This window comes from Sarcophilus harrisii, chromosome 1, assembly GCF_902635505.1.
Source record: "Sarcophilus harrisii chromosome 1, mSarHar1.11, whole genome shotgun sequence".
In the NCBI taxonomy this organism is placed as follows: domain Eukaryota; kingdom Metazoa; phylum Chordata; class Mammalia; order Dasyuromorphia; family Dasyuridae; genus Sarcophilus; species Sarcophilus harrisii.
The window spans coordinates 152,529,736-152,543,952 of NC_045426.1; the positions used below are offsets into that span (position 1 = coordinate 152,529,736).

The 14,217-nt window shown below is 31.2% G+C and overlaps 1 protein-coding gene across 6 annotated transcripts in view; it reads left to right on the plus strand.

The window, feature by feature from the left end:
- The window catches only part of IPO11 (importin 11), a 191,012-nt gene that overhangs the window by 85,247 nt on the left and 91,548 nt on the right, over positions 1 to 14,217 (plus strand). For all 6 annotated transcript variants that reach the window (XR_004233756.1, XM_003759391.4, XM_031965473.1 and 3 more), the window contains exons 22-24: positions 4,301 to 4,377; positions 11,691 to 11,770; positions 12,690 to 12,770. Coding sequence is in view for 5 of the 6 variants with exons in the window: in XM_003759391.4 (XP_003759439.1) it covers positions 4,301 to 4,377; positions 11,691 to 11,770; positions 12,690 to 12,770 (238 nt within the window). In the remaining variant the exon portion in view is untranslated. The remainder of the gene's footprint in view (positions 1 to 4,300; positions 4,378 to 11,690; positions 11,771 to 12,689; positions 12,771 to 14,217) is intronic.

Sequence of the window (14,217 nt, forward strand, 5' to 3'; positions counted from 1 at the left end):
TCTGATTATAGAAATTTGTTATGAGGGGAAAAAGCAGGGACATGATTGTAATAACTTCAAAACAGGTCCTTCAGGCTTCAGCCTAAGAGCACACACATGACAAGATAAAGCATCCTCAGGTCTATTTGATAGTCCATCGTGCAGTAATATTTCCATCTCATATAGCCAGCCAGACTCATGAATAATCATGTGGGAAACAAAGAAACAATAAGAAACTGACTCAAAAGGATCCAACCCTGAGCATAGGGTAAGGTTGTCTTCCCAACTCTTGCCCATATAATTCATCTACCTGTGACAGTTCAGGAAGGCATTCCTCTGACTAACTTATGGCATTTTTCTCATAGTGGCTTACTGACTTAATGATTAAACAATCAAATCCAAAACTCAAAAAAAATCACTTACAGTCCTAAGAAATTTTATCTCTAATAGCAAATTCTACTAATTGCAACTTAGAGCTAGATAAATTATATTTTAAAAGTTTACCAGGACTTACACACATAGGAAATTTGGTTTATATGTTTAAACTTATCCTAATGCAAAGGATCAATCATTAAACAAACTTATAGATTCTTAGTAAACACATTCCTTGCTTAGGAACTAATATTTTAATAATTAATTGTTCAGCTCATTTGGAACTGTACAGTTTTATAAGCTCTTAATTTTTCACATTATTATCAAAGTAATCTTCATAATACATAGATCTGACAATGCTTTTCCAGTGTGGTATAGAGTTGGAATAATCTTTAAGGAGGCCCACCAATCTCTTTGATGTGTTGAATGGTTTTATTTCACAGTTTATATGCTAATCTTCACAAAATCCAGTCCACAAATAAATAATGGAAATTTATACTGGGGAAGAGCAGAGATAATGTTTGTTGATATTGGCAGTAGTGCAACCATCCATTCAGCTGACTTTGAATGTAATGGCATTTATTTCGGTGTCAAGAGAACATTCTTTTCTTACATATACTCTAGTCTTAACTTGATATTTCGCTGACTGTGTTTGAAAAATATGTCTCAGTCTGTACTTTGGATCTGTTATATTTCTGAGTAGCATATGCTTTAGAGTTTCTCAGTTGTTTTCCTTTGTTAACAAATAAACGCCCCAGTAATTATTTTAATCAGTTATATTTCTTCATTATGGATTTATATATATATTTTTAATAGTCATTTGTTTCATCATTCACCATTCTTTTTTTTAAGAGTCATATATTATGAGTTATCTATTTGTTCCTTTGTAGAAGCCTCTGTATTTTCCAATATTTGAAATGGGTAAAGTTAAAATTATTTGAATTGAAGATGTAACACAGAAAAGAGCGTAAAATATCAATGTCTTTATTTCTAATAACAATTAGTATCTGAGAAAAGAAAGTTTACATTTCTGCTGTGATATATTTTTAGCACTACATCTATTTGGGAAAAAAAAGGAAAGATTGGAAGTAAGATCTCTCAGGTACAAACTTGTATTCTCATAATTGTATGTTCATTAAAATTCCTCCAAATGTCTAATTATTCTAATTGTGTCTGTATAGTACCAAGACAATGAATTCAACACCTAATATATTCAGAACCAAAACTTAGATTAGTAGGTAGTTTGCTGCTTAAGGAAATAGCAGACTGAATTTTTCTTCTCTAAATGTTTCCTTAGCAAGTGGTGAAATTAGTCTATTGTTTTATTGTTAAAGAAAAACAGCACCACTTGCAATATTTGCCACCAAATGTGCTAATTAAGTATTACATTTAGTGTAGAGATTATGCTAGAAATATTAAATTTATGTTTAAAGAAATTGTTTAGTATTATTAACTGATTGATTAATTAATTTTTGAAAATCCATCCCAGAGTTGAACCAAATTTATTTTCTGATCCTTAGTTTTTGTTGCACTCTTGTTCAGTAGAAAATGTCTATTTATGATTCTCCTAATTTTTCCATCTTACTAAAAGTTGCCTTAAATATTATGGTAGGTATATTTTCAATACAAAAATCTTACAAGAACCACTTTTTTTTTTTTTTTTTTTTTTGCTAAGGCAATTGAGGTTAAATGACTTGCCCAGAGTCATATAGCTAGGAAGTGTTAATTGTCTGAGTGCACATTTGAACTCGGCTCCTCCTGACTTCAAGGCTGTGCTCTATCCACTGCGCCACCTAGCTGTCCCAAAGAATAACTTTTAAGGAACATTTTCTGAAATTATAAAACCTCTTATTACATTTCACAGATTAATTTTTTTCTTTTTCTTTTCTTTTTATTAAATACTTAGTTTCTAATAGAATATAAAGCTTAAATATTGAAAATATTTATGGAAGTATGTATAATTTTACTTGATGTACTTTAATAAATAAGGAATTTCAACAATAACATGTTTGGAATACAGTTAGCAAATTATGTTTCTTTACTATCTTCTGCATGTACTTATAAATATGTGTATAGATTGTCAGCAATGATAGAATATAATCTCCTTCAGAATAAAGATTGTTTCACTTTTAACTTTGTGTCCCTATTTTCTAGCAGTGAGGCTGGAATATGAGAAAACAATGGTTTCAAAAAATTTCATGAAAAATTATTTTAATATCTGAATGAGTTCATATTAAATGACAGTGAAAAAGTAACTTTGAATAGGTAATTTTATTTAGAATCATATGTCAACTTAGATTTGAATAGTACCATATTTTGCCCATTCATTTTTTAAAGTTATTCTGGATTGGAGATTCCAGTATTTCTTTCTAGCTTGTTTTTTTTTTTTTTTAAATTTATTATTCTGAAGTTGAAAAATTAACAAAAAATAACTTTCCACATATGAAGAACAGAAAGAGGATTGCACATGACTTTTCAATTCTCATGTTTGAGCTGTTTCTTTTTTCTTTTAGAAGTATATAATGAATACAGCATGTTTGCTCTAAAGCTCTAAAATTTCTTTACTTTTCTGTGTTTCACTCTAAACTCTTTTGTTCACTTAAAAAATACTTCACTGTCACTTATTCTTTCATTGTTTTTAGCATCACAGTTTCTAGTTCCTTACTGTGCCCTAGTTTTTCCTTCTCATCTACTTTTCTCTTCCTCTTTTACCCATTAAACTTAGTCAGGGAAGCCAAATCTGTACTTTGTCTAACAATTTGTCTTATTTTGTACTTTTAGTGCATCATTTCTTTGTCAAGAGATGAGAAGCATGTCTTATCATTGGTTTTTTAGACTATATAATTGATCATTACATTGATGAAAGTTGTTAAATTTTTTTCTTTACAATCTTGAAAGCATTGTGTACTTGATGTCTTATTTTTATTTATTCAACTTTAGATTTAAAAAAAGCTTTCATATATACATTCCACATTTTCATGTTTTTAGGCATGGTTCTAACTATGTTATAAGGGTAGAGTTCTATCCAGCTAGAATTGCCATATTCTTACTATATAATAACTTTTCTTTTATAGTCATCTTTTTAATAATATTATGCAAGATGTATTTATTTTTAATAAGAGAGGCAGTACAGCATAGTGGATAGCCAGTTTTAGTATCTGAAATACCTAGGATTAAATCTTGCCTCGGACACATATTGGCTGTGTGATCGTAAGACAGCTTTATTTTCATGACCAGCCAATTCTCTTAAGTACATAAATTGCAAAGAATGAGATGAGAGAAGTTTTGGAAATATTGAGGTATTTGTTTATTTCCACAAGAGGGAATTGATCAAAACTACTAATTGAGATTAAAACAAAAACAAAAACAATTCACCAAGAAACCATAAAAACAAAATTAACAGGTAGTTTTACTAATTAGTATGTTCTCCTTAAAAAGGTTCTATTTCATTGGTTTGGAAATAATTTGGTGATTTCAGCCTTAGTTAATTTACAGGGCTGTCATTCTTTTAGCAATCACTATTATTACAGCAAAAAATATGCTTCTATTAGTGTAATTTTATTGCTGATACTCGAATATAATGAATCTTTTCCTATAAAAGATATGGCATAATTCTTAAAATTAGGAAGTATATTGTACTAGGAAAAAAAATCACAGTTTTGATGGGAGTAGGGAACACCTTTTCTACCACTTCATTCTTTGTGCATGTATGTTCATATGTGTATACACACATGCAAATTAAATAGCATATATTGGCTTTCTTGGGTTTTGATTTTTTTTTTTTAGGGGAATTTATTTCTCTCCTTATCATTATGTGCAGTATGATTTCAACTATGAATCATATGGAACCCTCCTGGGATAAGAAATTATATTTATATCTGTCATCAATTATTAAAAATGTCTAATAGAAAGGAAAATAACTTTTGCATTTTATTTTTTCTTATTCTAGGTTAGTTACATTGGAGAACAGTCCATGTCTTACACCAGAGCTACTTAGAATCTTTCAGAATATGTCCCCACTTCTTGGTATGTGTTCAAATGTAAAAATTTTCAAATTTTTATTTGCAAATCAGTTTTTTAGGTTTTGTTGACTTGAAATTATTTTTAGTTTTACAGATCTGATGTTACTTAAAAAATACATGTTCACATTTCAGTAATTTTCAAATTTTTCCTTGGGTTTTTTATTTCTGTTAGGTATATCTACATCATGTAAAATTGAACTTTAAGTTATATAATAAATATTGAATAGAACATATTTTTAACTCTTACCATCTTAATGAATGTCCTTTTCTGTGTTCATGTCACAGATTAATGTGTTTATATCATTACTATTTAAGAACCTTGGAAAACAGAAATGTGCCCTGATTTTATAGAAAATTTCAAAATTTTAAATTCAGCAAATGTTTTGTAGACTATAGGATTTTAATGTAGAAAATGATTTTCTAGTATACAAATCCACATTTTTCTGAAGAGGAAACTTTTGCTCATAAATATGAAGAGACATGCCCACAAGTCAGATAGCTGGTTGATAAGAAAGCCAGAATTCAGACTTAGGCTTGATGACTCCTAATCTATTATTCTTTCCACTACATCACTCGTTTTGCAAAGAGCAAGGTGATATGCTGAGTATACAGAGATGATAATTATTGTGGTAAGTGCTCTCAGGAAATTTAAGGTCTGGTTAATTGATAAATCAATTAATGTAAAGGAAGGTGGGATATACTAATCACTAGTAGTGCTAAAACAGCTAGGCATGAAATACTTGTGGAAGATCATTTTATTCTGATCAATCTGTTACTCAAGAATCTTGAAATAAGTGAATTCTGACCATGACTAACTAGAATTTGTTCAGTGTATATGAATTGTAAATTCACAATTGTGGATGAAGATAAGGTACTTAAAGAAATGGGTTCTGGTTCAGTATGATTTAGAATATAGAGAAAAACACAGGGGAAAAGGAAAAAGAAAGTCAAATAAGTCTGCAAAGATAGATGATAGTTTGATTGTGTGTTCAAAGTACTTTCGTAATTTGTAACCCTATCGTTTCCTTCAAAGCACAGTTCAGATTATTCTCTCTCCTCCTTGGAAATTTTAGTATTATGTTTTATATCTTACATATTTACTTAACTGTGAATATATTCTTTTCTTAAAATTTGTAATCTTCTTGAGGGCAGGAACTATTTAATTTCTGTCTTTTTATCCCCAACTTTAAACATGGCACATTTATTTAAAAAGTTACTGAATTATAGAATGATAAAAGACAAATATCAGTTATAATTCTTTGGATTTTACATATCCTGAAGACGCCTGTGTTTTCTGGATTATTCAGTGTGAGTGTCAACATTGCTGTTGAAATGGTACTTTAAAACCAGTCAAAATTGACAATTATTTCAGGTTCAGAAGGTATCTTTATTAACTAGTGAGTGTTGCAAAAATATCTATGTCACAGATAGAAATTAATATTTAATGCATGATAGGCAGGAAAATAGGTATAATTGACTATAACAAAAATGACCATAACCCAAAAGGAGAATTATGGACAGTTTCAGAGAGCAAAACTGTGATAAGATAATTTTGCATAAATAAGACATTGTAAATCTCAGTCAACTAAAGCTGCCTTTAGACTGTAGCACTTTCGTGTAAAGCCATTCCTCTTTTGGTCACAGAGAACCTGTAAGCAGTTTCCTCATCTCTAGGACTGTGCCTGTACAGGATCCAGGGATAGTAGATTTGGAATGGAAGGGATCTTAGAGATAGTTCAACAATATTTCTTTGTCTCTGCTCCTCATCCCCAGTCCTAACAGTTTTACAGAGGAGAAGCTGAGGACCTAATAGGCTGTGACTTGCCAAGGTCATATAAGAGTGATCTGCCTTTAGAGGTAGTTGGTTTTTCCCATCTTGAAGTGACAACAGCATAATCTGATAGATAATTTGTATTCTGGTCAGCTTTAAGAAGTGAAGTATTATTATTGTCATTGTTATCTCTCTATTTGATCTTCATCAACTTTTTCTGTTTTATTTATTTATTTTTTGAAAATGAGGTTAGTTGGCTCAGAGTATATTGACTTTAGATTGAAGATGAACATGAAGTAAAAGTTACTTTCTAAAGAACTGGATCAATGTGCATTTCAAAATATGAAAGTAATTTAGTAGCCTGAAATTTCAGAAAACTCTTTGAAAAAAACATAAAATGTTTAGATATTCCATTAATTTTATATCATGCAATAGTTCCATTTTATTTTTAATGTTTTAGCATTGTTACTATGTAGATATGCCATATATACCTTGGGATTGATTTCCTAGTAACTGATTACATTTTATAAAACTGAAAGCCAAATCTTGCATTTCTTCCATCATTTCCATTTATTCAACTTTATTTATTCTCTCCTTTAGCCAGTCTGATTTATTGTTCCTTCTCTATTAACATGCTTTATCCTTTCATTCATTTCATAAACACAGATCAGAAAAGGGATGTTTAAGAAAAACCTAGAACCATTTTCTGAAAACCATGCATCTTGCCTTTCAATTTCTTTGACAAATTTTCTGCATAATTTTTTTTTTTTTTGTGCTGCTTTGTGGCATTTCTATTGTTTTATTGAACTATTACTTCTTAGGTACTGATTTATTATTCACCTATATTTGTATTAGCCTTGGAATAAAAAGTCACAGAAAGGCAGAATTACTTGCCAACTATTTGAAGGATGGTCATGAAGGGTTTTGTAGAGTTATTATTCTTGTTTCCAGAAGGCAGATATAAGAATGGTAGAGTTAGAGATGTAATTCTGCTCAGTATATGAAAAACTGTCTTAAGAATCAGCTCTTCAAAAATAGAAAGGAATGTCTTGTAACTAGTGAGTTTTCTGTCACTGGAAATGTGCAAGTAGAAACTAAATTTATACTTCTTTAGGATGTGGTAGAGTTTTTCCTTTGTTAGGCCAGGGGTTAGACCAGATAAAGCCCTTAAAAAAGAAGTTCTTAACCTGGGGTTTGTAAACTTTTTATATATATATATAATTTGAGGCTTTCTTTGTATTATTTTGTGCATTTTTAAGTAAAAAATTTTAAAAATTTAAAAATTTTTTAAATAATTTTGAAAAAAGGGACCATAGTCTTCCCTTGACTGTCAAAGGAGTTATTGACCTAAAGTTAAGAATTTCAGCTCTATGATCTCTTTAAACCCTTATGATTCTATGATTCTTTGGTTATATGATTGTAGTGAAGCCTTTGAAAGCAAAGTCTGTATTGTATACTTATATCTCCCACTCTACTTAGTGAATATATTTATTATTTTTCCTGGGCTGTGTGACAAGTAAAATTTTGTGGGGGAAAAAAATGGGAATGAATATAAATGAAAGACTGTGAAATCTGGACCAAGGTAGTCTTTTTGTTCTAGATTCTAGGTGTCATATGCTACTTTGGGGCTCATTCTTCTCAATCATAAAACACAAGTGAGTTGTTTCTTCTTTAAAGAACTTAGAAGAAAAATCAGATACAGAACATATTCAAAGACACATTCAAAGATGGCAATATGTAGCTGCCTATGGGTCTGGAATGTATAGTAGCAGGGCTGATGGTTGGGCCTAATGTTAAAAAAAAAAAAAAAAAGACTAAAAATAATCCATCCCTATTCAGAAAACTCCAATGATCTCCTATTCCAGGATCAAATAGAAAATTCTCCATTTGACATTTAAAGACTTTTAGCCCTATCTAGGCTGTCCTAGTGCTTATCTCTACAGGACTTTGTCACCATTACTTACTATCCCTTGGGATACTTCTCATATTTGAAATACCTATAGCTTATGTGGACTCACCTTCTTAGTGGTTGGTTTCTTCTAGGACCTCCAGTAAAAAGAAGGCCTAGGCAAAAAGTGTCCCTTTCTAGGTTACACTGTTGGTTCTTCTCCACAGCACTTTCTCTTCCCAGTTTGTCTCCTTCCTCACCTCCCTGCTTTCTTTTATTTATTGTCTTCTTCCATCAGAATGTAGGCTTCTTAAAGGCAGGAATGTATGCCTAGTACTTAACACAGTGTTTGGTACATAGTAAGTGCTTAATACGTGCTTGTTGATTGACCGATTACACAATCTAATCTTTCCTTAGCCCCTTTTAAAAAAGTTATTTTCCCCAGTTAACACATAAAAACTTTTATTTGGTTATGTGTGTGTGTGTGTGTATTTTTTTTTTTTAACACATTTCCTTATGAATTATGTTGGGAGAGAAAAATCAAAACAAAAGGGAAAAACTATTGAAAGAAAAAGGAAAAAAAAAGTGTACATAGCATGTGTTGATTTACATTCAGTTTCCACAGTTACCTCTCTCTGGATCCAGATGGCGTTTTCCATCTAGAGTTTACTGGGATTGCCTTGGATCACTGAATCACTGATTTTTTGAAAGAGTGGAAATGCTATGTTGTGGTCCACAGTCATTTCACATAGTCCTCTCCCTGGGTGTAGCTGACTCTTCATTACTAAACAATTGGAACTAGTTTGAATCATCTCATTGTTGAAGAGAGTCACGTCCATCAGAATTGATCATCATATAATCTTGTTGTTGCTGTGTATAATGATCTTCTGGTCCTGCTCATTTCACTCACCATCAGTTCATGTAAATCTGTTCAGGCCTTTCTGAAGTCATCTTGCTGGTCATTTCTTACAGAACAATAATATTCCATAATATTCATATACCACAATTTATTCAGCCATTCTCCAATTGATGGGCATCCACTCAGTTTCCACTTTTTGGCTACTACAATGAGGGCTGCCACAAACATTTTTGCACATTTGGGTCCCTTTCCATTCTTTAAGATCTCTTTGGGATGTAAGCCCAGTAGAAACACTTCTAGATCAAGGGGTTATGCACAGTTTGGTAATTTTTTGATCATAGTTCCAAATTGCTCTCCAGAATGGTTGGATTCATTCACAATTGCACCAACAATGTATCAGTGTCCCAGTTTTCCCACATCCCTTCCAACTATCATCATTATCTTTTCCTATCATCTTGAGTCAATCTGAGAGGTGTGTTGTGGTATCTCAGAGTTGTCTTAATTTGCATTTCTCTGATCTGTGATTTGGAGCACCTTTTCATATGACTAGAAATAGTTTCCATTTCTTCATCTGAAAATTGTCTGAAGAACCGACTCTTTTATCTTCGATCATTGCACAATCTTGTGTACTTCTGATTTTGTTTGTTTTGTTCAGTATCAGTTCATGTAAATCTTTCCAGGTCTTTCTAAAATCAGCTTGTTTTTTATGTTATAGGACAATAGTATTCCATTACTTTCATAGACCATAACTTATTCATCCATTCCACAATTGATGGGCATCCACTCACTTTCCAATTCTTTGTCATTACAAAAAGAGTTGCTATAAACATTTTTGCACATGTGGGGTCTTTTCCCTCCTTTGTGATTTCTTTGGGATATAGACCCATTAGTGGCACTCTTTAGTCTTTTCTTAGACTATCCTTTACACCTTTGTTCTGAGCTCTTTTTTCTTTTCCCTCTTATTTTGTTTCACTTGGTCTCATCATCTCCTATGGATTAAATTTGTCATTTCTAAGCTGATAATTCTCAAATCTATTCAGCCTCTGATGACCTCTGGTCTCTCATCTCCAACTTCCATTCTGTTTCAAGAAATCTCAAATTGTATGTCTTGAAGGAATTTTAAGCTCATTATGTCCAGAACAGAAGACAGTATCTTTCCTTCTGAATTCTCTTTTTCCAAACTTGTCCATTCCTCTTGAGGGCACCACCTTCTCAATCCCCTGGGCTTGCAATTTAGGCATCAACTGAATCTTTTTTTTGGCAAAGCCTATTAGATTTCACCTTTATAATATGAAATAACTATTATGTTATGACATATAATATGACATATCTCATATAGTATCACTGTTCTGATGCTTAGAATATTATAGTAGTCATTTGATGGGATTGTGTGCAGCAAATTTCTCCCCATTTAAGTCCTTTACTTCATTCAGCCATGTATTTTTTTTTTTTTTTTGTAAATGGATAATAAAGTACATTTCTATGAATGTAACTTTAATTTATTGACCATTTTTAATAACACATTGTCATTCCTTTAAATATTGGCCATCAGGACAGGATAATTATGATATAAAAAGTGCTTAATGAATCTAAGTTTCTGGAAATGTGTAACAATAAGGAAATAGTATATCTTTAATTCTATCATATTTTAAACAGCACATAAATACTGCTTACAAAACATGCAAGAAACCAGATAATGTATATTATGATTTATATGAAATTACCTTGCTAAAAACATGTTTAAAAGCAAGTGTGATGTTTAGTTTAGCAATGTGCAATTTTGTAATTATTATAAATGATCATATACAGTAGAGTTGGGAATATTTTCTTGCATAGATAACATACTGTTATGGAAACTAAAAACAATGAATTCTTTTTAATTGCTTGTATTTTGGGGGCTTCTTAAAAGTAATAGTATTGATCAAGTGCTTATTAGATTCTGGGATTAGGAAGGAATGGGGTTGCTCACAAACATGTGATTGACGCTAAATGACTAAATTCCAAGGCATATAAATAGGAAGCTGTCAAGGTCTGCTTTCATGCCAGGTTGACAAATTAAGATGAATATCAAGAAAATTCAATGTAAAGAGAATTATTCTGGAGTCTAGAAGAATTACAGAGTTAGAGAAGATATTAATCTTTTGCTCATAGAGTTTACAGTTCAGTCAGTAGATATAAAAATTATAATACCAAACCAAATGTGGTAGGTATGTGGCTATATTTCAAACAAATTTAGATAGCTTCAGTTCAGGAAAGAACATTAATACATTTCAGGTGATCACTGTAAAGTTTTTGGGGCTTTACAAAATGGGAAGAATTTTTGTAACTTGGATGAGGCAAAGGAGTTCCAGGAAATGAAACATGAAAAACAAGGTACTGAACTTGCAAAGATAAGTATGTAGAATGCACTGGGTTCTATGTGGAAGAGTGCAAAAAGGTAAGACTATAAATGCTAATAGTAGTGTTAGATAATGGAGGACCCTGAATGCTCTAGCATTTGGACTTTATTTAGTGGATGTCAGGAATTTAAAGATTTGGGTATGACTAGATCTGTCTATAAAGAAGATTGATGTGACAGGGCACAAAGTAGTGATTGTTGCAGGAAAGAGGATTGAGATGAGACCGGTGTTAGGAAGCACGTTTTAAATAATTAGTTATAAACCAGGCTACTTAGTAGAATTCAGAAAACCTTTTAAACACAGGTATCATTTATTTTTCATTGAATTTCTTTAAATTATTTAGCTATAATGGGTCAATTTGACATTTTATTGAACTATTTGAAATTCATTGTTTTGGCAGAACTAAGTTCAGAAAATCTCAGAACCTGCTTTAAGATCATCAATGGTTATATTTTTTTGTCGTCAACAGAATTTTTACAGGTACGTTGCAGTAATAGTTGCATAGTAAGAAATGATTATATTTTCCCCTTGAAATCAATAAATGACTGTGTACACACACACACACACACACACACACACACATATAAATTCATAATATATCAACCATTTTAAAAAAAAAAAGAAACTTATTTTTCTCAATTGTTCTCTAATTGGGAGTATCGAGGATTTAGTATTGTTTCCTAGACAAGTGAGAATTCATGCAGTTCTCTAAATTCCTGTTGTATCCAGAATGAATTACTAGATAAAAATATGTTAATTTTATATAATGATTATTAAAATAACATAGCTTTTCAAAAATTTAAAGAAGTGTTCTTCATTACCACATTTAATGCTTTCTTTTGAAAGAAATGTTTAAAAGTCTGAAGGAAGAATTTATTTACCTGACAAAATCTATTTAAAAAACTCAGAATATCTAAATTCTCGGTATAGTGAATTTGTTTTAATTTATTGCTTTAAATAAGTAGAATACAAGCAAGGGATTGGGAATCTTTGTTCTACTATACTTTTTTAATGGGATTTGACAAACACTGAATTTATATCACTACAGTGTAAGAGAAAGTTCTTAACAGTTTATTATGGCCTGATAGTATATCATTTATAATGTTATAGGTGTGAGTTATATATAGGAATAAAAATCCTAATGTTTTTGTGAGAGAAAAAAATATTATTTCTATATATTATTTTATGAATATAAAAGCTGTTATAGTAGGGTCTGTGATTTAATACTATTGAAAGATTGAAGGAACCTTTCACAGAGCAATGTATTTACAAATGATATAAATTGAGCATTTTGGTATTTGTTTTTTGTCAAAGATCTTCCTATTTAAATTCTACTAACTTTTGAGATTATACATATATTTATAATATGCATATACATTGGCTTCTGATTGAATTTCAGACATATGCAGTAGGTCTGTGTCAGTCATTTTGTGAGCTGTTAAAGGAAATTACCACCGAAGGACAAGTTCAAGTGCTTAAGGTATTGTCCGATCAACTTTTTCACGACATGTATTTTTAAATTCTATTTCTACCTTGTAAAACTGAATTTTCATACTGAATTAGGATGAGTGTCTGTGAGAGAACAGCACAGTTCATTTACTTCTCAATAAGATAATATGATACAGTCTAACATACCCAAAGAAGTTACAGGGGTATACTTTATAATGTTTATTTCATACACCATCCAAATTTCAAGGTGCATTACGGAGATAAAATTGAGGAATGTGCATTATTAAAAGCTGAAGGTGATGGGAAGAATTGTTTAAAGCTAATTTTTTTTAAAGAGATTTGAAACAGTTTTTAAATCCAATAGAATTTGCAATATTGAGAACCCTTCAGTAATTCTTATTTTGACTGAGTTTTCCACTTAGCTTTAGAGTTTTTCTCCATTAACAATTTAAGATTTATTATTTTAATCACATTGTAGGGAAATTTAAATCAAAAGTATCACATTTCCCTTATAAAAAAACAGAATAGGAGAGAGGCTGGTTGTTTTCTTGATATTAGGATGGCTCATTTATAGTGCTAACATAATCATAATTCGGTATTTTCACTATGAATAACAATTGTACTATGATTTATCACTGTGGTTCCCTCTATTTAGAATTATATAGATCTGGCATCTTGTGTTTTTGAATTCTTATGTCTTTCATTATTTTTCTCTTTCCTCTTTTGCTATTGATGTTATCTCTAAGTGTCAGTGTGCCCTTAAAAGAGATTGATGGGAAAAAAACAAACAGATGTTAAAGATAGTATTATAAATTCAGTTCCAATTTATGCTTTTGTCATCTTTTTAAAGAAGAATAATCTTAAAATCAAAAACAAAAAAGATACCCTGAGGATATATCTTTGACTACTTAGGGATTAATTACATTTACAATCCTGAAGGAAACCAAGAAGCTGTAATTCATCTTGAGTCACACTGCTTTGGCAATTAGGGTCACATTGGAAGTCAATAGAAGCAGTTATGGGAGATAGAACTCCTGGTGCCACCTGGTTAGCTATCAGTATTGGAAGTGACATTTTAGGACGAAACCTGGCAATGCCATTCCAGAGTGATCTAGAAAGAGATGAAATTAGATGAAATTAATCTGAGAATCAGGTATCGTAGAAGAGTAATACAAGTCAGGAATGGAGTTTGTAAGACAATGTAATTGTGTCAGAAGAAAGCCTAATCTTCAGAGGAGAACTTGTTAGTCTGAAAAATAATTGGATTTTGTGTGCACACTGTTCAGATATTACTCTAAACTCTCTCCACAAAACACATTGATATATTCATTCTCTTTGTCAGTGTGAAAAAAAAAATAGCCCAGAGTATGTAGAGTTCATAGTATAATGATGCTGTATTTCAAAAGATTGATATTTTTGTTACTTATTAACTCAGTGTAAGTTAGGCACTCTCCCCTGCCATTCCTTCTCCTTACCCT